The 25,976-nt window shown below is 52.3% G+C and overlaps 1 protein-coding gene across 6 annotated transcripts in view; it reads left to right on the top strand.

Moving 5' to 3' along the window:
* TAFA3 (TAFA chemokine like family member 3) overlaps window positions 1-25,976 on the top strand; it is a 148,184-nt gene that overhangs the window by 82,965 nt on the left and 39,243 nt on the right. For 2 of the 6 annotated variants that reach the window (XM_050954418.1, XM_050954417.1), the window contains exons 2-3: window positions 23,863-23,951; window positions 24,858-24,973. In XM_050954418.1, the coding sequence (XP_050810375.1) occupies window positions 24,859-24,973 (115 nt within the window). In that variant the 5' untranslated portion in view covers window positions 23,863-23,951; window position 24,858. Of the gene's footprint in view, window positions 1-3,364; window positions 3,674-7,979; window positions 8,465-15,618; window positions 16,052-23,862; window positions 23,952-24,857; window positions 24,974-25,976 lie in introns of those variants that run through there. The other 4 variants (XM_050954421.1, XM_050954420.1, XM_050954422.1 and 1 more) reach the window with 4 other exon arrangements.

The following is a 25,976-nucleotide window of genomic DNA, read 5'->3' as shown; positions in this document are numbered from 1 at the left end:
AGGAGGTTGCTGTATTATTGCACGTGAAGGACATTAGTGACACCACTTAATGCCCTGCTGGATGGTGCTCCTATGCTCTGGTGATGAGGGTGGACGCTATCCCTGTGTGGAGTAGACTCATCGCCATGGCCCAGATAGGGAACTGAGGCTCAGCCGGATAAATGAATTGTCAGGTGTCACACAGGGAGTCTGTGACAGAGCAGGGGATTGGAGCCACATCTCTGGAGCCCCAGTCCAGCACTGTGACCACAAAGTGGTTCTTCCTCTGTTCGCCTGGGTAGCATCTGGAGCCGACTCTGTGCAGTGCATCCAGGGGCAACGTACCCTGCCCCTAATCCCAGCACCCCTCTCCCTTGTGGCTGAGGGTTCACACCCATTCAGATCCATTCCCAAGGCATTTTCTGCTCACTTGGTGTAACTGGTCTCAGCTGGAGCATGTCAGATTGTGTTCATCTCCTGCCTGGGGCAGTGCGTGGCCCCTTTGCTCCATCCCTGCCTGCTGAGCTGGGGTGTCAGTGGAAGAAGGTGAGATATGGACTGAATGCTGTTGTGGAGCTGAAAGACTCGCTGAGGCTCCTCCTGAACATGCATTTTCCAGCCCTGGTTGAGTCCGGAAGCATTATTTATCTGATTTCCAAGCAACTGAGATCTGTAGGGATCCCCTGTTTTCCCTCCAAGCCCCCAGCAGCCATGAGGAGGGCTTCAGGCAGCCCCCAGTGAAAGCAGTCAATGCCCCTCCAAGTGCTGCTCCTCCGGGGTTACAGCTTCTCCCCCAGGAACGGAGTTCCAGGCCCTGCTGATGCTAAAGCAGTGGTTCTCAACCTCTGGGGGGCCGCAGACTATGGCTAAGATTTCCAAAGGGGTCTGCACCTCCATTCCAATTTTTATAATGGTCCACAAATGGAAAAAGAGTTGAAAACCACTGTCCTAGGGAGCGTGGGGCACCTGCCCTGAAAGATCAGAGACACAGTTGATGACTGTGGGGTGTGATACAGGAGCCTGAGGTCTGGAGAATCACCAGGCCTGGAGCAAAGACAAGATGACTCACCGATATTTGCCTTATGTCAATGTGCATTGGTCAAACCAGTGGGACAGAGCAGCAGTGAGGCACTGGGGAGTCTGAAGTAGGTGGTGAGGAAATCTCTCTCTCCCTCCCCATATACACCCTCTGTCTCTGTCTGTCTGTCCTCAGTCACCAGGCACTGCTGTCGCAGCATTGCTCCCTTATCTTTCTGTAGCCTAATGTTGTTACAGGCCCCTGGAATTGATGGTCCTGGCAGCTCCTTCTGCAAACTCCCCTCCATGTTGCAGCACAGACCCCTCACAGTGTAGCAATGAAGTGTTCGAGCTCCACTTGTAGTGAGGACATGTCTCTCCTGGGCGTCAGGCGCCTGGCTCAGGGAGGCAGTGTGCTTGGTTTCAGGACGTGTTCTGTCACGTGGAGATCAATCAGCAGAGCCGGGGGGAGTTTCAGGCAGGGCCGGTGCAACCATTTAGGTGGACTAGGCGGTTGCCTAGGGCGCCGAGATTTGAGGGTGCCAAAAAGCGCCCCTAATTTTTTTTTAAATGGTTGAGCAGCCGCTGCTGCTGGGACAGAGAGGGAGTCTGAGCTGCCAGTGGCAGCCGGCAGTCCAGGGTGTCCCCTGGCTCAGGGCACCGCCGCAGCAGCCAGCAGTCCAGGCTGTCCCCTGGGTCAGGGTGCCATTGTGGCAGCCGGCAGCCCAGGGTGTCCGGAAGGGGCGGTAGGCAGCTCCCATGGAGCTGCCGCAGTCGTGCCTGCGGACGATCGGCTGCTCGCGTGGCTCCGGTGGACCTCCCGCAGACACCACTGCGGCAGCTCCACTGGAGCCGCGGGACCAGCGCGCGGGGCGGTGAAATTGCCGTCTGCCTAGGGCGCTCAAAACCCTAGCGCCGGTCCTGGTTTCAGGACACAGTTTCCACCAGCACAAAGAACCAGAGTCATTGAAGATAGAAAAGGAGACTCGAGTGACACCAGTTAATGATGGAAAGTGCCTGTTTGCCAAGCACTTTCGGGTCACGTGGGGGGTAGGACACTTGCATCAGAGCTGCCAGGCAGGATGCTTGCTGCAGCCTGGTTCTTTCCCCATCTCACCGTCCCTGCCAAGGAGGCAAGCGATGCTGCTCTATATGCAGACAATGTTGCTAAAGTAATTCATTCATTTTCCACATTTCTCTGACTTCCACAAGGACAGAGGCTGGCATTTAAATTGCCTTGGAGGATCTGAAAACATCTGGCCGTTATTGACTGACCTTCAGCAAATGGATGGGGGATGCGAATCAGAGGAGGTTTACGGGCTCCCTGCAATGGGCTTGGCCCAGCTTCCTCTTGGAGGCAGCGCTTGCCAGCCTTGCCCAGCGCTAGTGTGTGTTCCATGTGTGAACGTGCCACGTTGCTACAGCCACATGTGCTTCCCCAGTGAGCATTTCCGACACTGCTCCCTCCCTCCCAGAGTAGGCAGCTGGCCCCCGGGTGCTTTGCAGGTTGGGTGCACACCCAGGCGTCTGCATCGCTGCTCTCTTCCCACATGCACCTCACTTAGGCAAATCCATTTGTGCAGCGGCAGGGCCTGGTCTCCTCATGACCACAGATGTCCTCATGATGCCTTAGGCAGGTCCCCTCCACCATAAGTCAGTACAGCAAGCACCTGCGCTCCCATGGAAGTCACCGTGTGAGTGGAAATCGGGGCGTGAACCTTTCCATGCCTCGGTTTATTCCGCAAACTGTGGATAACCGCAGCTGTCTGGGAGGGGCAAAGTGGTCCGGCTACTGGGCAAATCCTGTTACTGGTCTAAACGGGGATGGCAGGGGCTCGGTCATTTGTTGCCTATAGGTTCCCCCTGCACATCTCTGAGATGTGTTCCTTCATGTCCCCTTCCTGTGGGACCCTCACCATCATGGGCAGCAAATCCTAGCTGCCCTCAAGACAGAAGAGCTGTGGCTTCCCACGCATCTACTTGCTGTGGGAAAGAGGCCATAGTACGGTATGGGACAGGCTCCTACCCCAGGCCTCCCGCACCCTGCAGCAGCAGGTGTTGGGAGATCGGGCTTCTCCAGCACCCCGTGTTCAGAGGAAGGCCTGGCGAAGGAATGCGTTTTGAGCATGTCTCTAAACTTGATGTGAGTTAGCTGGGAGCAGCCCTGCCCTGAGAAAAGGCTAATTAATGCACTGTAACCTCCCTGCATAACGCTGAACTATCCCTGACCCTGATGGAGCCAGCATGCTCTAGCAGCCTAGGGCAGGTTGGTAAGCACGGCTGACAAGGCGTTTAACCCTGCGGACTTGACAGGAAGAAGGGGACACGGCATTGTTCTTCCTGCTCAGCAAGAGCAGTTCCCCTCCATGGGAGTTGTACACTGAAACTATCTAGTGCTGCTTTGCAATAGGATCAGACCTCTTCTCAGAGCGGCTCTCCTGCAACTAGATCTCCTTTACCCTCATCATCTACTGGGGAGCAGGGTCTGCGGAATGGCTTCACCCGGAGGGTGCTGTTTGCCTCTGCTCTCAGGCTAATGCGAAATAATTACTCTCCTCCATCCTCCTGGGAATGCTAGCAAATTGCCAGTCATGCATACCCAGTGATGTCACTAGCCCCATTATGGCAAGAGGAAAACTGAGGCACGGAGTAGAAGTGACTTGTCCAAGGACACAAGGTGAGTCAGTGGCGGAGCCAGGCCTCTTGGCTCCCATGCCTGCGTTCTCGCCATGTGACTGCACTGAGCAGCAGTTGGTCTGGCCTTATTTGGAATGGCTAAATCCTCCCAACAAAGGGGAAAGCCCCGGTGCCCCTTAGTGGGCAGGAATCCCACTGCCTCCCGCACCTCACTGTCCTGCAGTCATGGGCTGCAACCCTGGGCCATTCCCCTGCCGGAGGATTCTTTGCTGGAATGGACCCTGGTGCTGCAAACAGCCCCCGTGAGCCAGCCCTTGTTATAGGAATTGTGCTGAGCCACTACATGCTGATGGACAAGCAGCATGGCCTTTCCCGCGGTGGTCTGACTACCAGCCTTTGGAAGGGGAAGCCTGGGCTTCCGGCCTCCAGTTGTAGTCACTGGAAATGAGAAACAAAGAATTACGATCCTGCCCTGCTGGGGTGTGCGTGGGTGGGCTGGGGGATGTCAGCGGGCTGGGAGGTATTGGGGGTGCATTGGGTGAGGAGGAAGATGGGGCAGTGTTTGTTAGTGAGATAGAGACCCTTCCCTGGGTGAAATGCAGGGAGTGAGGAAGCCTCTTGCTCTCATCCTGCCAATGGGTGTCCCGTGGCAGGCCGGCCAGGTGTGTGCTGCTGGGTGCACCGCTCCCTCTGCCGCTCGGTCAGTTCAGGGCGGTGGGAGGGTGAGAGACAGTACACAGCATCTTCTCTTCGTCCTCCTTTCATTTCTGCTTCTGGCTCCATCACCCACTCATGTGCTGGCCATGGTGTTGCAGGCTGATGATACTGCGTGGGCACCTCTGGATGGATGTACACAATCGGATGTACACAATCGGCCCCAGCGACGCAGAGAGAGCTGGTTCTTTTTTTTATCGAGGAAATAGTTCACATTTTAAAAATGGTCTCAATACTTCCATGCTAGGCTGTGCCATCTTTGAAGAGGCCAGGACAATGCAGGCCACAGTATGAGAAGTGGAGCGTGGATTTAGCCGACAGACCCACTGGAGTTTTTGAAATTGCCTAGATGTGTCTTTACTCAAGGGAATCAGCCCAGTCGTATCCCATCAACTCATGGCCACTTCAAGCAGAGAGCATTTGCTTGCATATTAATTCATTTAATTGATTCCGCGAAGGAAGGGGGCAGTCCCCTCTCAGCGATGGGGTCTGGGATGGGATCCCCGAGGTGCAGCCTGGGGCTGTGGGACTGCTGTGCACCTTAACTCTCCCCAGCCTGGGCTGTTTCTCACAATGCTTTGCTGGTGACCAGCAGCAAACCCCACCAGGTGCTGTGATCACTCAGCACAACAGCATGTGGAGCCCCACACCCAGTTAGATTGCATGACTGCTCCCAGAGCCACTCATGAATCACACAGAGAAAGGCACCAGCCAAATCCCCCCAGCTCCCAGCACTATACCTCAGGAATATACCACTTTGCACTGCTCAAGATGGGCAGTGCAAATTCATTAATTGGTTCACCACTTCATCAATGGAAAGTGGATGTACACCAGCCTTTGGCAACCTGAACAGATTTACCCCACTTCAGGCAAACTCACTGGTAAAGATAAACAGTTAAACACATTTATTGACTACAAAAGGTAGATTATAAGTGATAGACAAAAAGTCAGTTAGTTACCAAAATAAAATAAAATATAAGCACGAGGTCTAAACTCTCAACCCTATTAGACTGGGCAACATCTCGATTAAGCAGTTTTTCTCACCCCACTGGATATTGCAGTCCTTAATATACAGATTTGTCCCTTAAACCTGGGCCAGTCTCTTCTGTTGAGTCTTCTGAGTATCTTTGTTGCTTGCAGCCTAGGTGGGAGCAGGGGAAAGGTCAAGCAGTGGACCCCTGTGCTCTGTTCTGGGGAACACAAGTCCAGGCATGTCTCGTGGGCATTGCCGAGTCCCCAGGCAAGGTTGAGCAATGCCCCTGGTGTGGCCTCAGGCAGGTGAGTCATTGAATTGTAGCTCCCTTGCTGTGGTTGTTGATGGTTGTTTGACACTCCGCCCTGGCGCTGGTTACTTTCCTTACTGTTTGTCTCTGGGGAGCTAATGTCTGGCTGAATTCCCAAATTAGAGCATGTTTTAGTGCCAACTATACAACACAATTCTCATAACTTCATATGCACTAAAGATATATGTATTTAGACAGAACAGTGACTTTCAGCTGAGTATAACCTTTGCCCTGGTACCTCACTGTAATAACCTTAGTCCCAGATCTGGACCTTAGCATCCAAAATATGGGGGTTAGCATGAAAACCTCCAAGCTTAGCTACCAGCTTGGACCTGGTACTTGCTGCCACCACCCAAAAAATTAGAGTGTTTTGGGGCACTCTGGTCCCCCTGAAAAACCTTCCCTGGGGACCCCAAGACCCAAATCCCTTGAGTCTCACAACAAAGGGAAATAATCCTTTTTCCCTTCCCCCCTCCAGGTGCTCCTGGAGAGATACACAGACACAAGCTCTGTGAACCCAAACAGAGTGAATCTCCCTCTCTGTTCCCAATCCTGGAAACAAAAAGTACTTTCCTATTCCCCCAGAGGGAATGCAAAAATCAGGCTAGCAATCCAACACACAGATTTCCCCGATTCCTTCCTCCCACCAATTCCCTGGTGAGTACAGACTCAATTTCCCTGAAGTAAAGAAAAACTCCCACAGGTCTTAAAAGAAAGCTTTATATAAAAAGGAAGAAAAATAAGTACAAATGTTCTCTCTGTATTAAGATGATACCACACAGGGTCAATTGCTTAAAAGAATATTGAATAAACAGCCTTATTCCAAAAGAATACAAATCAAAGCACTCCAGCACTTATATTCATGCAAATACCAAAGAAAAGAAACCATATAACTTACTATCTGATCTCTTTGTCCTTACACTTAGAAACAGAAGACTAGAAAGTAGAACTACTTCTCCAAAGCTCAGAGAAAGCAGGCAGCCAGAAAACAAAGACTCAGACACTCAAATCCCTCCACCCAAAGTTGAAAAAATCCGGTTTCCTGATTGGTCTTCTGGTCAGGTGCTTCAGGTGAAAGAGACATTAACCCTTAGCTATCTGTTTATGACACTCACAAGGCATGCTTTGTATGCAATATCACAGTTTTATACAGATGAGGAATATGGGGTTTACAAGATGCTCCCCCAAGGACAGAGTCTACCCAGCCTCCTTGCTGGGCTGCATCAGAGCACTGGGTGTGGCCATGCGGCACTGTCCGTCCTGACCAGCGGGTGTCAGCAGAGCTCTGGAGGGGCTCTGTCCAGGACACAAATGCCTTTGCAAAGCTGGGTGGGAAGCGCAGAACTGGGATAATGTGGGGGGCGCTATAGGCTGGCATTGAGGAGCACTGGCAGAACTGTGTGTGGTGGGGAGATTCCAGGGGTAGCAGGGGGCTTTGTGTTGGGTTTGAGAGGCATTGGCAGAGTGAGGTGGCAGGGCTTGGATAGAAGGAGGTGCTATAAATCAGGTTGGGTGGGGAAGGTGCCCAGCACCTGGCATGTTCTTCAGATTCATGCTAAAAAAAAACAGAGTGAAGGGGAGCTTGTTACGGGCGATCCTGCCTCGCTGTGGCCTCTCTTGCCCTGTGGCTCATGTCCTGTGTTGTGACACGCCATCTCCTCGGTGCTTTTCCAGATCGTCTCTGTGCTGATATGCTTCCCCATGAATTACACCTTCCCCCACCCCCTTCTGCTTCTGTTTTTTCCTCTGGTCGCTTTCCCGCTGTGCCAGCTGTATAATCCTATTTGTATTGGTATTTTTCTAGCATGCAAATAGTCAGGTTAGGCCTGAGGGAAGGAGATAAAGCGTATGTGTGTGGGGTAGGGCAGGGGGGAGGCCACAGAAGAATCCAGCCAGAGAGAGAGAACCCCCCTGCAAATTTCATGAACCGTTTCCACCTGGTTTCGGAGACGCAGACCAGGCACCTGTCCAGCGCTCCTGTGGGGATAATCAGAGCCCTGTGCTGAGCAGGCTCGAGGCCGTCCTGAGGGCTGGCACCACACACCGAATCTCCACCCCTGGCTCAGACAAGCAGCAGTGGCAGGGCTGGAGAACTGGGGCATCTGCATGCTGAGGATGTGAAGAGCTGCTGGGAGGAAGATGTCCTGCACTTGGAAATCATGAGTCAGGCAAAGGAGAGAGAATTGAGCGAAGGTTGAACGAGAGGCAGGCACCAGTGTGGGAGGGACAGGAGAGCTCTGGGGGTGCATCTTTGAGCCAGGCTCATTATCGAAACGTGCAGCTGGCTGGGATCTAATGCAACTGGCAAACACTGCGGTTAGCAGGGGAAATGCAAACTACCAGGGAGACTGGAGATCAGCACCTAGGTGCTGTGCTGTTTGCTCCTACAGCAGCCAGTCCAGGTGGCTCTGATCCCCGACAGGGTCCTTAGGATCTACTGAAATAGAAATACTGAATAATAGGAACAGCCAGACAGGATCAGACCCAGGGTCTGCCTAGCCCAGTCTCTGATGTCACAGCACCAGCTGCTGCAGAGGAAGGTGCAGTAATCCCCAGAATACAGAGACCAGGGCGGTGTGTGGAGGGCAAAGCAATTCTTCCTGACCCTCTCGGCCAGAAGCTGAACAAGGAGGCCTGGCCCATGCCAGCTCGGGGGAGGAGCCTTCTAGAGCAGAGGCTGTGTGGTCACCCCTTGGAGCAGGGCGCTGGCAGCAACTGTGAGGCGGGCAGAGCTGCCCTGCATTGTGAAAGGTTTTGGAGCTGTTCCTCTCCTGGTCAAGGTGGGAGTTGACTCCAGGATGCCACTTGAAGATAGCCTGAGCCCTTGCAGCAAGGTACGTGGTGTGGAGGCAGCTTACCCGGGGGGGAATGTTCCTCTCCCTCTTGTGGGTAATTAGGTACAGCTGGGGACAGGGCAGAAATGCGCATTGCCTCTCTGAACTGTGGTATTTCACTGCTGCTCCTTTCCAGCATTCCTCCCAGTGCAGCCGCGGCCCTGCCACAGGGCAGCATACGCCTACCGCAGGACAGGCTCAGAGGGGCGTTATTAGAGGAAAGCCCCCTCTTCGCCCCCACCTGTGGGACCTCCCACCAGCTCCTGGCAGCCCAGGATGCAGTCCCTGGCCCGAGTGCAGGGATCCCACTGGCGCAGGGAGGCTCTGTTGTGCTAGGCACTGTACATACCCCTAGAGAGAGAATCTCCCCTGGGAGCTTACACTCTAAATAGACACAGTGAGAGAGGGGAAACCGAGGCCCAGAGTGGGGAGGCAATAGGCCAAAGGTTGCACAGCTGGTCAGTGGCAAAGTTGGAAGAGAACCCAGGTTCCCTGACTGCTAGTCTAGCACCTTCTGCTAGGATACGTGGTATGAGCACTGCCAGCTTAGCAGAGAGAGTCCACAGCAGGATCTCAAGCTGTTCTGGCGATCTGCAAGGCTCCGGTGCCTGTTGTGTGTAGGAAAGAGGATGGTGGCCCAAGGCGTCACCGATCCAAACCTTAATTAAGCTAGCATGTAGGGGATAAAGCCAAAGGAACCCCACAGAGCCCAGTGGAGGAGGGAGAAGGTACAGTGCCCCCAGAACCAGCATTAGCAAGGAGGATCTGCGTAGGGGAGCAGGAATGGGTATAACAAGCAGTGCTCTGTGTCCATGCAGTGACTACTACAGCCACAGCAGCTTTCACTCTGTAAGGTCCCAAAGAGTTTTCGCACTAGATACACAGGACTCAGTTCTCCTATTTCTGGGGTGGAGGATGGCAGTAGTTCTACAGTTAATGGCAGGATTAGAGTAAGGGGAGGGCGGGGGCTTTTGGCGAGAACACAGGGCCAAGCCCTCATTCTGATACAGAAGGTAAGCCTGATCTTACAGAACTTCTGTTCTGGGAACTGGCCAAATGACTCCCGGTGGAATAAACTGCACAAAGCTTAATTTCTCTGCCTCAGACAGATACAGGGCGAGGTTAGAGCTAGTTGGGTTTGAACCTGACCTTGCCAGGGAGTCAGATGGGATGCTCAGGAGCTACTCACATACTGAAAGCCACGCATGTGCTTTGGGTGCTTTGCTGGAATGTGTGAGCAAAGTGGGGATGATTGGCAGGTTGCTGTGGGTGGCTGTTCTGCCTGCAGTGGGACGCATCTTGGTGACAAAGGAAACAAACTGGCTCTAGTAAATTTCCTAATACTCCAGAGTAGCAAGACAGTTTTCCAACCCAGGTAACCTGGAGCAGTGATTGCTTGGGGTATGGAGGGGTGTGTGAGCCCCTCTCCCTGTCCTGTTGGGTAATGAGGAGAAGAGAGGGACATGGACAGTCATCTGGGTGTGCAGCTTCCTCCTGAGAACGAGAGATGCCTCTGAAACACATCCTGATGGGGTCACTCTGGGTAGGAGCAGTTTAACTAAGAGATGTCTTGAAAAGAAATGTCTTGGGTCAGATCCTCTGACAAGCTGCAGTGAGCACCATCACCTCTGCTTCCTCGGGCTGCCACATGCCAGCGGTCTGACGTGGTAGTATCTCATGCCCACTTGGGCCGGTATAAACAGGGGAGAAGGGCAAAGTGCTTTGCTAATGCTCACAATGCCTCAGTCCCTCTCAGAGGCAAGTGCATGCTGTCAGCCCCTGTTTCAGGTGGGGATGCTGGTGCCATCTCTGGGATCACCCACTGTATCAGGCCCAGGTCTCTGGGGGCCTTTGTCCCTTTGCTTAGTTGTACGTTAGTGGCTGCTGCTCTCTTTTCTAGCAGCCAGTGCATTTCTGTCTTTCCTCTTTGATGCCTGACCTGTTGGCACCTTGTGCTCTTGGAAGCAGTCCAGAGGGAAGGCTCCAGCCAAGTGCATCACAGGAAAGGAGAAGCTGCCGCTTGCTGCGAGAACCAAGCGGTTTGCAGGCTGGTGTGAATCCAGGCACAGCACTGCTGGGATCCTCCCATACTGCACTGGATTGGTGCCATGTTCAGAGCTTGTAGCTCAGGACATCCCAGAGCACATGAACCGGGTAGTGGCACCCCAGCCTGATGCACACTACCAGGCGGGAACCAGAGCTGGCTTTGCTTCCCATGACCTGTGCAACACCCCTCTCCCTCCGCCCCCGGATGTAATTTCACTCCCTTGACAGGAAATGGTTCTGTGTTCCCCATGGCTCCGTAGCCAACCCCGAAGGGCACATCCTAAGTCCAGTTCCCCATGGCCAGCAGCAGGCTGAGGGAGACTGTTGCAGCGGCTCCTCTATTTTGAGTTAGTAGGTGTTTCCCATCATCTCACAGATGGCGCCTATTGCTGTTCTTGGGGCTGTTAACAGCTGCCCGTCTAGTAGCTGCCTGCCAATACCCCGCAGGCTCCGTACCAGTGCAGTTAGTTAATATTCATTCGGTGCCCATCCATGCGCACATGGGAATGGTCAGTGGTGTGCTGTGAATAGAGCTCCCTGAGAGCTAGAAGTGGGAGGATGGAGTGCTGGACCCGGGAAAGCAGAGGAATGCTGCTGTCCAGGCGTGTTAACCCACAGGTGTCCCTTCCAGTTAGGTGCTGAGAGGGGCAGAGCTCGATGTGCGAGTCAAGCAGAGGGAAAGGAAAGAAACCAGCCCCTTCCCCATTGGCCCACAGCCCGCTTGACCGGCTCAGAGTACCCAGGGCTCAGAAGGCCTGTCTCCTAAATACTCATCTGTGGTCCACGAGCCACTCATTAGCTGAGTCAGGGAGTGACTGCCAGGCATAACCACAGGCAGCAGGGTAATCCCATTAGTGCCAGCGCCTGGATGGTGCTCTTCAAAGGAAGGCTAAAGAAGGAGGGGCTGAGTCTGTTATTGTAACGGGAGTGACAGATCTAACCTCCCCCTGGGATTTGTCCCATAGCAGCGATACCGTGCTGTCCCAGGCCGTCCATTCCATGCTTTCCTATGCTGCACTGCACAGTCCTGGGCCATGCCCTGCCACTCTCTGCTGTCCCGTCCCGTGCAGTGCCATTCTCCCATGCTCCCCTGGGCCATGCCCTACCACACTCTGCTGTCCCGTCCCATGCAGTGCCATTCTCCTATGTTCCACTGGGCCATGCCCTGCCGCTCTCTACTGTCCTGTCCCATGCAGTGTCATTCTCCCCTGTTACCCTGGGCCATTCCAGACCAGCTTAGTCTTGTAGACTTAAGGCCAGAAGATACCCTTATGGTTATCTGATCTGACCTCCTGCCTAACCTGAGCCAGATAGTTCCACACAATAATCCCTTCGGGGCATCCAGTAGCTTCTGAGTGAGCTAGACAGAGAAATCTGGTCTTAATTTAAAAACTCCAACCTGCTGCATCCCTTGGGAAATGACTCCTGTGGTTAACTACCCTGCTTACTAACAACCCCATGTCCTGAGTTCTGCCAAGTGAAGCTATCCTGTGTCATGCCTTGCTGTCTCGGGTTATACCCCACTGTCCTGGGCTGGCTCATCTTTCCTACTTGGGAACCAGGAGATGCTAAGAGAAGAGTTGATCATGCTTGTCCTTTATGCCTCCAGATCTATAATTTGTGCCCAGCCTGAGTTTATAGACCATGTGGCTTGCTTCATCCCTGACCCCTGCTGCCCAGTCCCACTGGATTCCCCATGTGCAAATGCCTGTGAAATTCCCACTGCTTATTTATCATTTAACCCCACTGTTTCTCCAGCTCAGTCGAGTTCACTTTCCACCCCATGAATTATTCCCTGTGCATGGCTTCCAGCCGTCTTTCATTTCACCCTTTCCCCTGGCAGCTTCGGCCTCACTCATAAATATTTACTCTGCCTGTGTGCACAGCACTGTAATGAAATAATCATAGCGGGAGAAGGCAGTGGCTGACTCGCCGGTGATTATGGGGAGTGGTTCGAGGTGTACATTACAGTCCCTGCCTCACGTCACTGAGAGCAGCTTTGAGCTCCGGCTGAATCATTTATTGAACAGAGGGCGCTACGTGCAAATCACTGTGTGTTGCAGGAAGCGTAATTACCAGGGGAATTGCACAGGGCTCTTGGGAAGGGCAGAGACTGCAGACAGGCACTCCTGTTTCTGTGCTTTTGGACAAGAAGGGGTTCAGTCCCAGCCTGACTTGTGATGTTAATTATGTTATTAATTGTATTAAGGTTGTTCCTGAATGCCCTCACTGTAACTGAGCCCCTTTGCGCTAGGTGACATAAGTACACCTGGTAAAAGGCAGCCCCTGGCCCAGAGAACTCACAGTTTAAAGGTGAGCGGGGAAGAGATTTGCCCAAGATAACCCCTAAGGCAGCGGTGGAGCTGGAAGTAAACAGGTCTCCTGACTCCCAGTCCAGTGCACTATCCACTGGGCTATAGTTCATCCTCTTAGGGTGTAAATGGTGGGGCTCACTGTCCCCAAGGGTTATCATTAGAGCTGGGTGAAATATTTTGCCTGAAAAAAATTCACATCTGAACAAATGGGATTTGTCAAAATCCAAATTTTCTGTGGGGAAAATACCAATTTTGACATAAGAACATAAGAACGGCCGTACCAGGTCAGACCAAAGGTCCATCTAGCCCATCACTGTCTACTGACAGTGGCCAATGCCAGGTGCCCCAGAGGGAGTGGACCTAACAGGTAATGATCAAGTGATCTCTCTCCTGCCATCCATCTCCACCCTCTGACAAACAGAGGCTAGGGACACCATTCCTTACCCATCCTGGCTAATAGCCATTTATGGACTTAACCTCCATGAATTTATCCAGTTCTCTTTTAGACACTGTTACAGTCCTAGCCTTCACAGTCTCCTCAGGCAAGGAGTTCCACAAGTTGACTCTGCGCTGTGTGAAGAACTTCCTTTTATTTGTTTTAAACCGGCTGCCAGTTAATTTCATTTGGTGACCCCTAGTTCTTATATTATGAGAATAAGTAAATAACTTTTCCTTATCCACTTTCTCAACATCACTCATGATTTTATATACCTCTATCATATCCCCCCTTAGTCTTCTCTTTTCCAAGCTGAAAAGTCCTAGCCTCTTTAATTTCTCCTCATATGGGACCAGTTCCAAATCCCTGATCATTTTAGTTGCCCTTTTCTGAACCTTTTCTAGTGCTAGTATATCTTTTTTGAGATGTGGAGACCACATCAGTACGCAAAATGTTTCCGTTTCCCAGGTCAGCAGACTCCAGATGAAAAATGTCATTTCGAATCGACATTTTAAAGGAAACATTTTACATTCTGGGATGATGATTCAAAACAAAACCATTCATGTTTGAAACACTACATCGAATCATTCAGCTTCCATCGAGAATGTTGATGTTTTCCGTGTCTGCGGTTCCCATTGGAAACTTTTCAGCATTTTGTTGTTGTGAAAATTCTCTCTATTTTGACCTTTCGCTGATTCGGAGCAGATACTAACTCTGAAATTCTCCCCTTTGGGAAAGTCACATTTTTCGATGCCCTGCTGTTGCCTGGTGCTCCCTTTGGTCTGTTAAAAGGGACCTGGGCAGAACAAAACACACTGAGTAGGCCACATCTACACTGCAGGTGAAGGTGAGATGGGAGCGTGGTCAGGCACGCCCAGGCTAGTTTTGATTGGACTGGCATGGGGGACACTAGCAGTGAATATGTGACTGCCTGGGTGAGCTACATGAATGCAAGCCCGCTCAGCCCCTGGGTACATACTCCGGGAATGAGTCCCTGCTGAAAGCTGTGCCACCAGTCTACACTGCTATCATTTACCCCTGCTAGCTAGATTCACCCTAGCTCCGGCATGTTCTGCCTTCACTGGTGGGGCAGGTGTACTCTAACCAGATGTAGAGACACACCAAGTGTTCTCCTGCAACAAAGCAGAAGCCCCTCTAGCCCGTTATCCTGTCTCCAACAGTGGCTGGTCCCAGCTCTTCTGAAGCTGATTGAACTCTAATGGAGAACAATGCAATTCAAGGCCTATTCCAGCTACAGTTTTGTCCTATTTAGCATAACAGTGAATATTCCTATTAGCAATAGAAATGCCAAATCCATTTAGAAACCTGAATTCAGAAAGTCTGCAGGTGTCATCTCCTTGGGTGCACAAGGCAGAGGAGGGAGACAGTGATGTAGTAACTGGGAGTCTCAGGAATGAACAGCAGCTGCAACATGGAAGGGTTCTGTGCTCATGACAGTCAGTATGAACTTGCTAACGCTTGGGGTGGGGGTTGTGTCTGATCCCTATGCCCTCTGCTGCCTCCTCATACTTCGGATCCACGGGGAGGTGATTGGTGACTGACACTTTCATATTGTGGATGGAAAAGCACCTCCTGGAGAAGGCCCTTGTTAGAGAGAGATTATAATGCAGGGCCTCGGAGTAGGTAATCTAATGGGCCCCTTCTAGCACTGTTCTCGGGAGCACAGGGTGACCGAATGGAGTTTTTCACCCAGAGAATGTGAGCAGCAGTGTGGAATGGGGCTGGGTAGGCAGCAAGGCTGTGCCGCGGGCTCTGAGGGTAGCCGAGGGATGGGGCTGCAGTCCTGTGATCAGTGTTGCCCAGGTGCAGTGCTCTGCTTCATCTCTGCCCATTACCAGAACCCCACCAGAAATGCTCTCTGTGAATTCTGGATTTGCTCAGCATTCACCTTGCATTTGCTGTGCAGGTTCTAGGTATCAATAGATTTTCACTCGACAGAGGAATCCTCTTCCTGCAGAGGCAGTTTTTTCACAGCATGACTGTCTGTGGGGCCAGTCATGGGCCTGGCCCCCTAGCTATAAGTTTCATCTCACCAGGATTCCAGAAAGGAGGGATGAGTTTGCACTTAGGGAACTGGGCTGGGATTCAGGAGATCTGTGATCAATTCTCAGCTCTGCCTCACGTTCCCTGTTTGACCCTGGGCAGGTCACACAAGGACAGGTTGTCTGAAGAGCTCCCCTTGTGACACTTACTGCCAGTTTTTCCCAGTCGGCACCCACCGTGCTAAGTTCCTGTGAAAACCTGCCCTCTTGTTTTGATGCCTCAGTTTCTCACTTGTAAAATGGAGTTAATGTTCCTTCCTTTCCTCCCTCCCTTCGTATCTCTGGTCTGATTAGATTGTAAACTCAACATGGCATGGATTGTCTGTCATTCCGGGCAGCATCCAGTGCAAGGAGTCCCCAGTCTCAGCTTGGACCTCGAAGAGCTCCGGGAATATCCCTAATAATACCCATTGGGATCTGCACATTGCAGCAACCGATCTACCATTCCTGTCTCTCCAAAGGGTGTTTCACTTGCAGGGCTGGAGCCCCATTACACATGGGTAGATTAACTGCACCCTGGGCATGATGTTGCTTTTCCAATAGGAAGGATCCTTTCAACAAAGGACTGAAAACCCGCATTGTGAGCCCCATCTGAGTGGCAGCGTTTGTCACATTTGGGATGGGAGACCGTTTTTTTTCTTTCACTGTGAAATAGAAAAGAGCAAGAGAGAGGAGCTCAGGGAATGTTTGTGTCAGGCCTGAGACGTTGCCCAGGATTTTCCATAAGGTGAGTAGAGAGTGCACGGGCAGCCCCCTTCCCTGCTGAGTTAGCACCATAAATGTTCGAAGGTTTCTATCTTGCTGTCGGGCCATCTTTGCCCAACGAGAAATAAGTAAATCATCCCCTCTTTGCTGGGGAGAGAAGCTGGCTGTGACGCTGAGTGGAAGCAGCTGCTGTCAGTGCGCGATGCCCGGCCCTTCCGAGCAGTCCGATAAGATCATGTTTGTATTGTCGGTGCCAGCCGGCGAGAGACGTGCAGATGATCACCTCTCCCCACAAGCTGTCCATAAAGATAATGGACGCAGAGGGCCGTGGGGGAGGTGGCATTGTCTCTTTCTCAGCTGTATCTGATGTGCTGCTTCCTGCAATGCTGGTTAAAGCAGGCGAGTGGGAGTGAGAACTCCTGACTGCTAATGCTGGCTCGCTCTGTGACCTCGGGCATGCCCTTTGCACTCTCTGCCTCAGTTTCCCTCTCCTAACTGCTGGCTTGTGTCATTAATGCATTATCGTTTGTTGTCTTGGTACATGCCATCGCTGGTCATGGTGCCATACAGACAGCGAGGTAGGCAAGGCCCCTTCCCTATGGGGCTCACGAGCTATGGGCCAGAGGCTGTCCTCCTATGCTCTCTGCAGTCCTGCAAGTCCTGTTGAACTTAGCCAGAACAAGGGCTGTGAATGGGGCTCATGGTGGGGAGCGAGGGGAAGGGGAGGGAGGGAAGGGGAGGGAGCAGAGATTGACTGAAGTAAGGGAATCTGGAGAGAGCTCTGTTCGCACCTGGAGAGCCAGGCGAGGGCAGAACTGTAGCCTAGTAGCCAGTTGTGGTGCCACAGGACGGGATGGGTTTTACTCTCTTTCTCGTGTGTATGATGCCACAGCGTGCAGGGACAGTCCCACTCCGAGACGGTTCTAGACTCTGCTAGCCACGCCTCGCAGTTAACCCATCGGCCCATTTTATTCTGGGGCAAGAAAGTGGACAATGGGTAATTTCTGCTTCTGCGGTGCCTGGTCCAGGGTGCCCAGGCTCATGCAGGCAGCATGGGCTGGCTATGCTGGGCTCTCTGCCAGCCGATGGGCTCAGAGCAGAGGGGCAGGTTTGTTGCATGGGGCCTGAAGGGCGATGGGTTCAGTTCCTCCTTCAGCCGTAGCCCCCTCCCCCTTGTGGCCGTGGGGCAGTGACATAGCCGCTCTGCCCAGTGTAGCATCCGTGCCCTGCATCCAGGAGACCGCGAAATAAACACCTTAAAGAATGTGAGGTGCTCAGATATAACAGTCAAGGGGGGTGGGGGATGCAGGTCAGACCTGGAGGGAGAGCCCATGGGGTGGCAGTGAGAGGGGCTGGGAGAGCAGAGACCGTTGATCACCGACCTCGTTAATCTCTGAAGCCACAACAGCTGGCCCTCGGCACGGTTCCCCGGTTCAGCTGGCCATAAAGCGAGCTCGGCCTGCTCAGTTATTCTACCTCAGTGCCCAACATCTGCACCGTGAAAGGCCAGCGCGCGCACCCTGCTGCCCGTGTTAGGTTGAGGTGAGCTTGGCAATCCTTGTTACTGTGTGCGGGGACATGAGCATTTGGCAGGCCAGGCACTCTGTAGACACTAACCATCTGAGCCTCACCACCCCCACCTTCATTTTACAACAGGGATACTGAGGCACGGAGCACTTAAGAGACGAAGTGGCAGAGCTAGGAACAGAACTAAGGCATATTGACTCCCAGCAGCACTCCAGTGAAAAGGAGGGAGGCAGGTGTTGACAGTGACAGTGGATTGAGCATTGGCTCCAAGATGCTGCCCCTGCTGCATGGTACCAGCCAACACCTTCCCTCATTGCTGTTCAGGGAGCACTGTGGGGACGTGCGTCCTGGGATGCATGCTCAACTGCAACACAGCTGTGTCCTGGTTTATGAAAAACCCAGCCAATGCCAGCTGGCCTGGTGGGACAGGCATGTGGCATCAGAGAACCAGCTGCTGCTAGGAATCACATCTGCAGCCCGAGCCTGGGGGAATAAACTAGGGGAGAATGGAGCAGCCAGGCCAGGCACTGAGCTGCCTGAACTAGGACAGCTGCCCACTGCTGTGCCTGCTTGGATCCATCCCTGGTACATTCCCCACATGGCGCTGGAGGGGCCATCTGCCATTCTGTACCCTCCAGTCTGCCCATGGGTACAGTGCACCCTGCTGTTTGAACCCTGGGAGCATGGCCCTTGCTTGGCAGTGTCAGTGTGTGACACCTGTTTGAGCTCCTACGGTGTCCGTGCATGATCTCCGAGCGGAGGGGAACACATGATGGAGGGGAAGAAATATCCCGGGGCTTGGAATCTGGGGAGGAGGGGAGGAAGAAGGGTTACTCTTTAGATCGACTTCCCAAAGCAATGGGACGATGGTGCCAGGGCAGCATGCTCCCTTCCTGGCACTGCACTCCTGGAGGGGTTAGCTTTCACTGGGGCACTGACACTGCCAGGCAGACCCACTGTGCCATTTAGGGATGGTGCCATGCTGCTGCATGTTCATGGGACATCACGCCAGCACTTAGTACTCCGGTAGGGAAAACTCTCTATAGGCACTAATCAGCGGAGCCTTTCAAACCCCCACCTCATCTTACAGCTGGGGAAACTGAGGCACAGAGTACTTAGGTGACTTGTCGAACTCAGTGGCGATGCCAGGGATATTGCCCAGGAATCCTGACTCCTAGCCCCTGCTCCAGTCCCTAGACAGCGCTGCTCCCCTTTGCAGTCACGGAGGTGTGGTGCCAAGGGCCAGTACAGATGTGTGAGTTAATTAAACGGCAGCAAAGAGGCAACACAGGAAGGTACTTGACAAGGCACCGCCAGGCAGGATTCCACATGGGCAGACAGCCAGAAGCCCAGAGTATGGTCAGGGGCTGGTCTGCCAAGCATGTCCCATAAATTCCTTCCTCTCGAGTCTGTGTCATTTCCCTGGGTCCTCAGCAGCCAGGAGCGACAGCAGCAGCAGATTTCCTTGTCTGTTCGCTGGCTCTTCATTGTGATTTGCAATCCTGCTTCATACGTCTGTGTGGGATCACAGCCTCTTGTGACCATGCGTCTCTGTGAAGTGGGGAAGGAGTAGACATTCCTTAGCAACCAATATTAATTTCAAGCTGATTAGGATGGCGTGCCATGGGTCAGTGGTGTTTGCTCCCTTCTTACGGCCTGCAGACAACACTGTTAACGTGAGGAGGTGGATGCTCTTTCCTGGAGAGAAGCTCAGCTCCTCAGCACTCTCCTGCTCCTGGCAGAGGCCAAAGTGCTGTATTTTCAGTGCAGAGTGCAGGGGCTCCACAAGAACTTCCCCCCTTCGGCTGCGATGCTCCCACCAACCAGGGGCACACGTTTGCAGACAGGAGGGCAGGCGGTGGGGAAATCCCACCAGCTGGCAACCAAACTTACATGCCTCTGCTGGAAATACTGAGACTTTGCTCCTGAAAAATAGCTGGATGTGTGAACTGGCCGTGTGTGCAATTTAACATTGGGGCTGGGGAAGAGAGGATCTATCGGCGGATTCCTCGGATGGTGTCTCCCCTCCCCCATCTCAGTGCTCCCCCGCCCTGTACATTTTCTGCAGGTACCTGACACAGGGTGCAATTCAGTCTATTCCGAAGACCTGTGATTTCCCTTCAGCCGTATTGTACTGGGACACAGGGATTAGCCAGCTCTGACGGGTTGATGGAGCAAGAGTGACTCTGTCATAAGCAGGGATTATTCCAGCTTCCCTGCACTAGGGTGGTGGAATTTTAACAAAACCCCGCTGTCTCATCACAGGGTTCTGCCAGAGCAAAAGTGGCTGGAGCACAGAGCAAGCAGCGGAGAGCTGAGTGTAGAAGGTGCAGGGTCCTGTCTGGATAGGGAGAGACTGGGCACAGCTTAGTGATTGTCCATCATAGAAACTAGAGTGGGAAAGGTCTTTTAGGGCCATTTAATTCATCTCCTGGTAAAAGCATGTTCCTTACAGAGTATTGCTGCTTTCTAATGTATTGCTCGGTCTGGCTTTAAAAGCCTCCAGCCTTGTGGCCCTGCGTCTGGGTGCCCCTACAGCTGGCCCTGTTCTCCTTATACGCAACTGGCTCCTGCCTAGCTGTCAGGAGAGAGGTAATAGCTGGTCTCACATTTAGGACGCGGGACTGGAGCTTAGGAGACTCGAGTTTTCTTCCCAGCTCTGTGGGTGCCTTTGGGCAAGTCTCTTTCCATTTGTGCCTGTGTTGTCTATTTAGATGTAAGCCGCTTGGGGCAGGAGCAGCCTCTCCCTCTGTGCGTACAGCTCCCTGCTGGCTGCTGGCCCTGGGACATGTCAGCCTGTTCTGAGGGGGCCGGTGGCTGGCTGGCTGGCTGTGACACGTCAGCCTGTTCTGAGGGGGCCGGTGGCTGGCTGGCTGTGACACGTCAGCCTGTTCTGAGGGGGCCGGTGGCTGGCTGGCTGGCTGTGACACGTCAGCCTGTTCTGAGGGGGCCGGTGGCTGGCTGGCTGGCTGTGACACGTCAGCCTGTTCTGAGGGGGCCGGTGGCTGGCTGGCTGGCTGTGACACGTCAGCCTGTTCTGAGGGGGCCGGTGGCTGGCTGGCTGGCTGTGACACGTCAGCCTGTTCTGAGGGGGCCGGTGGCTGGCTGGCTGGCTGTGACACGTCAGCCTGTTCTGAGGGGGCCGGTGGCTGGCTGGCTGGCTGTGACACGTCAGCCTGTTCTGAGGGGGCCGGTGGCTGGCTGGCTGGCTGTGACACGTCAGCCTGTTCTGAGGGGGCCGGTGGCTGGCTGGCTGTGACACGTCAGCCTGTTCTGAGGAGGCCGGGGGCTGGTGGCTGGCTGGCTGGCTCTGAAATGTCAGCCTGTTCTGAGGGGGCTGGCGGCTGGCTAGCCTGGGACACTTCAGCCTGTTCTGACAGGGCCGGTTCCTGGCTGGCTGTGCGTCAGGTCAGCTAGAGCTGCTCATGAGCGTCTACATCAGCACAGATAGTATTTACTGATTCCAGCTTGTCTGTAATAAATCCTGGCTCGGCACTGAAGTTTTACAGGGGACGTGATTATTTACCTTGGACCCTGTCAGGTCCCAGCAGGCAGTAAACAGGGCCATGATGTTGTCATTTTACCTTTCAGATGCAGAATGGACTTTCTGCTATCGAGGCTGTTACCTTGATTGTTGCTTTCTCCTCACTCTGGCGCCAGAGTCCCTGAGCCATCCCTACCCCACGACCATACATATTAAGAGGGATCTATTTAAAGCTGCAGGAAGTAAAATGTTGATTTATTTGTTTAATTTCACTCAAGGAACGGAGATGACATGAATGCTCTGCACCGCTCTGTGGGCACAGCCTGTGGCCTGCTGAAGGTGCACCAGCTCCGTGAAGTGGGTACATTGATGTTTGCACACCTTCCCTTCATGTGCTGCACACTGGGCTGGGGTTGTAGCACTGTTGCTGTGGGGCTAGGGACTGGGAGACAGTGCTGCCCCCTAACTAGGGCCCTGGGCTAGGAGCAGGAGACTCGGGTTCTGGTCCCATCTGTGTGCGAGAGCTGCTGTAAGTGACCTGGAGTACGACATTCAGAAGTGCTCAGCCCAGTGCCTTTCAGTGGGCCTGAGTGGTTGTTATTGCCGCTCTCAGCTAGTCCCGTGAGGTGCTCAGGTACCACAGTGCTGAGGGCCGGATCAATCCCTGGGAGCATGATGTGATTTGTTTTTTTCCTGCACAAACATTAAAAAAATTCCCCCCAAATCTTGAAATTGTTTTAAAAATCAGCACCAGGTTACATGGGGGGAGAGACCCTCTGGAGCGGCACGCAGGAGCCGTGTGCTCAGTTCCTGCCACTCACAGGCTCCACGTGTGACTTTGGGCCAGTCCCTTGACCCCTGTGTCTCAGTTACTTGTCTGTCTTGTCAAGACCAATGGAGCAAGGGCTGCCTCTCCCTAGATTTCTGCACAGAGCCTGGCTCAACAGGGTCCTGACCTCCATTGGCGCATCTACCATAGTAGAAATTATTACAATAGCACCTAGGGACAGGTGTCAGCATCACACCCCACCCCTCTCCTCCCCACCAGCGCTAATCACCGCCATTGGAGGCCTCAGCAGAGGTGCCAGGGGCAAGACTGAGCTCCCCTCTTCCCTGTAGAGCTGGTCTCTCTGGGGCAGGGAGTCGGATGTGCAGATATTGTCTGACTTTGGAGTGGAGCAGGTGCTTCGTCCCTTGCCCAGCTCCAGGACTGATTCCTCTCCTCTGCCTGCTAAGTGTATTATTATGGGCATTGATAGCAGGGGAGTGCTGTGATTCAGTCCCTGTGCTGGCGTACGCATTCACAGGGCTCTGAATTAGTGCATTATTTTAAATACTCTTCGTTGTGATGATTCACCTTCCAGCAATGGAACTTGACAGCAGTGTGTAAATTCAGGGTTTCAGCTGCTATTTGAGTCTGCCTGGGAGCAGCCAGACAGAATGGGGTGGGTTGTGCCCAAATCTGAACAGCAACTTGGCTAGCAGTGTCCAGGTGCGGTGTCTGCAGGTACCTCATGTTGCCAGGCCACTGCTGAGGTTCCCAGGAGACCTACCCATAAAAGTTTTGTCTCTGGCAGCACAGTGCGTTTTTCCTGTGTCCCTCGTTTCACTGTGTAATCAGGACAATAAGCAGGTTGTAAGTAAGTGCAATGCTTTACCATTGGGGGAACCAGTGTAAGTCTGTCTGTCTGTATCATTTATTATTTGTGGCGGTCTTACAAAGCGAATCCTGCAGCTGTTCCTAAGAAAGGTCGGTCCTGTGGCTGAGATGCTGCACTGGGACTCAGCGGGTCTGAGGTCAGTTCCCAGCTTGTTCACACTCTGCTTATGTAACTGCGGGCAAGTCATGTCATTGCACTGTGCCTCAGTTTTCCCATCTGTAAAACAAGGAGAATGGTGGCTCCTTCTGCAAGCCTTTGTCTGTCTTTTCTACCTGTAATGCAAACTCTTCAAAGCAGCAGCTGTCTACTAATAGGTGTATGTACAGTGCCTCATGCAGCAGGGCCCTGATCCACAGTGCTACCATAATGATAATATCGGGGTGAGCCCCTGTCTGAAGAAGGCCGATGCGGTGAAAATGTCACTATTAGTTTGCTCTCTCGCTTTACTTATACTCTGAGTCAGTGTGTCTGCTCTACATGCAAGGGTGAGTGTATATTGGGTCTGGTTCTGATCACACTGACACCAGTGAAATCAAGAATAGCTCTGCTGAAATCAATGGAGTTTAAAACTGGGACAAATGAGCTCAAAATTAGGACCACTGGATTATTGAAGGGATTTTTAAGGGTCCCCTTGAATTATTTAAAAGATTGTTTTTTCGATTGGGTGGCTGGTTTGGTCTTCGGCTGAAATTTGTTCAGCGTATTATGTCATGAGTACAGCTGGTCAGGCAGTTTTTAATGACACTTTTTTTTGTTGGGAAAAATGCCAATTTGTTGAGAGCAAAACTTTTTGCATAAACATATCAGTTTCAATGAAACTTTCATCGGGAAAGGTTTCTCAGGTGAAGGGTGGGATTTCCGGTCAGAACCAGAGAGATGTGCGTGTGGTTGTGAGCGAGGACGCGGGCATGTGTGGGTGTGAAGCTGTGAGAGAGAACGTGGATGTGCATGGGTATGATAGGCCGTGTGTGGGTGTGAATGCTGGGCCCTCCTAGTGGCACAGAGGAGACAAGCTGATTGCGATGTCTGGATAATTGCAGCTGTGGGTTATTCCAAGTCAGCTTGCTCCCAAGGAGCTGTGATTCTTTCTGATTTGCTCTGATGGAGCTCTCATAGATGGTATCATTATTCAAGTGGCTGTTTCTCTCCCTCTGCTTTCAGATGCCCTGATGTTTGCCCTTCTCTGTAAAGAGCAGATCTATTGGAGACTGGTGGATGCACAAGTAGTGGCTGCGAAACCCCAGTAAGAGGTAAATATCTCTGCCAGTGCTACTGTGTAAGTGTCACGGCCTTTTCTTGCTTGAACAGACAATATTGCTTTCAGAAATCTGAACAGATCTCTGTGAGAAGGGTGAGTTCTGAATGGTGCACGCTGGTGTGTGGGTGGGTGGGCATGTTCCCTGCGGGGGTGTTCACCTGAAATGACAAAGTGCCTTTTTACCTTGTTTTCTGAACATGAAAATGCATCAGGCCAAACCGTGGTGCCAGTTACTCTGAATTTACACCAGGGCCACTCCATTGCAGTCAGTGGGGGTAGAACGAGAAGCAGAATCTGGCCTTTTAAACACCAGCAAAGAAGGTAGATTCCCTCTTGCTGCCTCCACGCTGCTGCTGTCTTTAAAGAGGGAAGAGAGTCCAAGGTAACGCAGAAGCTGGGAAAGCCAGAGAAGGGGATCCCCCCCTTGAACAGGAGAATGAGCCCCTTGTCTCACCACGCAGGAGTGAAAAAGAAGCATTTGGTCAGATTCAGGCATCTCTCCCCACTGAGCAATTCCAGGACTCCCGTCTCTGTCCCTAGCAAGGGCAGTTCCCTGAGTGGGAGTGCAGAGGCTGCATTGCTGGTGGAAGGCACCCAAGTGGGTGAGAGTCTTTAGTGAAAGGGGATTAATTATACCTTCCAAGCTCTGTGTGCATTGTGTGTGTGCGCCCCGTGAACAAAGTGTGGGCAGGGCTTAGTCTTCTGCAGCAGTTCCATCTTCAACCCTGTGTGTCCCCACTGTGTTCTGGGGCACTGAGTGCCACCCCGCAGAGATACCAGTGTATCAACATGCTGCTGCCTCTAACCCACCTCCCTCCGCAGACCTGTCCCCTGGCCTGCTGCACATTGCTGGAGTTCTCTCTCTTTACATCTCTCTCTTTCTGTTTGTTTTTGGTAGAATGAGTGAAAGAGACATACAGAGTTTGAGCAAATGGGTATTGGTGCTCACTCTCTGCCTTATCACGCTATGGGGAAGATTGATACTGGCCTCATCACATCACAGAAGCCATTCAGGTAGGGCGAGTTGTATATCCTATTTCATTCATAACACCCCTGCATGCTAACCCAAGTCCACGGCATCCGAGTATCTTGAAGGGGGGTGTTCCAATGAGTGGTTTAGGGGTGGGACCAGGGGGTTATTTACAGTCTTACTGGCTTCATTCTTGGCTATGAAGTTGCCATTGCTTTATTAACCAGCTTGCCACTAGAGCATGTCAGCTGCACTGCAGCACCTCATTAGCAGGGTGAGTGCTAAGCCATGCTGCGATAGCTAATCAGGGGCTGAAGGCAGAGTCCTGTCACTGGGGCTCAGGAAGGGACTGGCTGAAGCCATGCTAGAGGGAGTAATGTTCTGCCCAACACAAGAGTTGGGCTCTTTGAATCAGGAGCCTCATGGACTCACTGCAGTAACATTGGATTTCCTCGTAGCCCCCTGCAGAAGCCAATAAAAATCTGTGTATTCTCTCCAACAGAAGAGACACCCTAGTTAAGGCTGTGTTGAGGCTTTCACATAAAGCAGTGACTGCAGCTCTTGGTGTGGATAGGGTTGTGTAGCCTCAGAAAATGCATGGCACTTTGCCTTAGGGAATAGGGTGATTTTTCTGAGCAATTTGCCAGTAAATCTGTTAACTGGGCTATGTGTTGTAGTTATTTTAAAATGGACCCTTTCCGAATTATGTTTGGTGAGTCTAACCATTTTTTAGCTCTGGATTTTTGAATTTGAAAACTGGTTCACTTCTTGACTATAGCAAAATCTAAGACATCTATGTTTCAAGTCTATTAATGTGCTAATTTTTGATGGATGAATACTGTTAGTCATAACCTTTTCTATCTAGGGCATAGTGATTGTCACGAAGTACATTTGTCATCAGATAGACACTCTAGACTTTAAGCTTTCATTAAAAAAATAAAATGTTATCCCTCTGGTCGTGAAGGTAATCTTAAAATATGAACGGAACATGAACTGGTGTAGATGCCAAATCACATGGCAGTACACCTAGCTCTGACGTGTTGTGAT

The sequence above is a fragment of the Gopherus flavomarginatus genome, chromosome 5, assembly GCF_025201925.1.
Source record: "Gopherus flavomarginatus isolate rGopFla2 chromosome 5, rGopFla2.mat.asm, whole genome shotgun sequence".
Classification (NCBI taxonomy): domain Eukaryota; kingdom Metazoa; phylum Chordata; order Testudines; family Testudinidae; genus Gopherus; species Gopherus flavomarginatus.
This window is presented reverse-complemented; position numbering and strand designations above follow the sequence as displayed.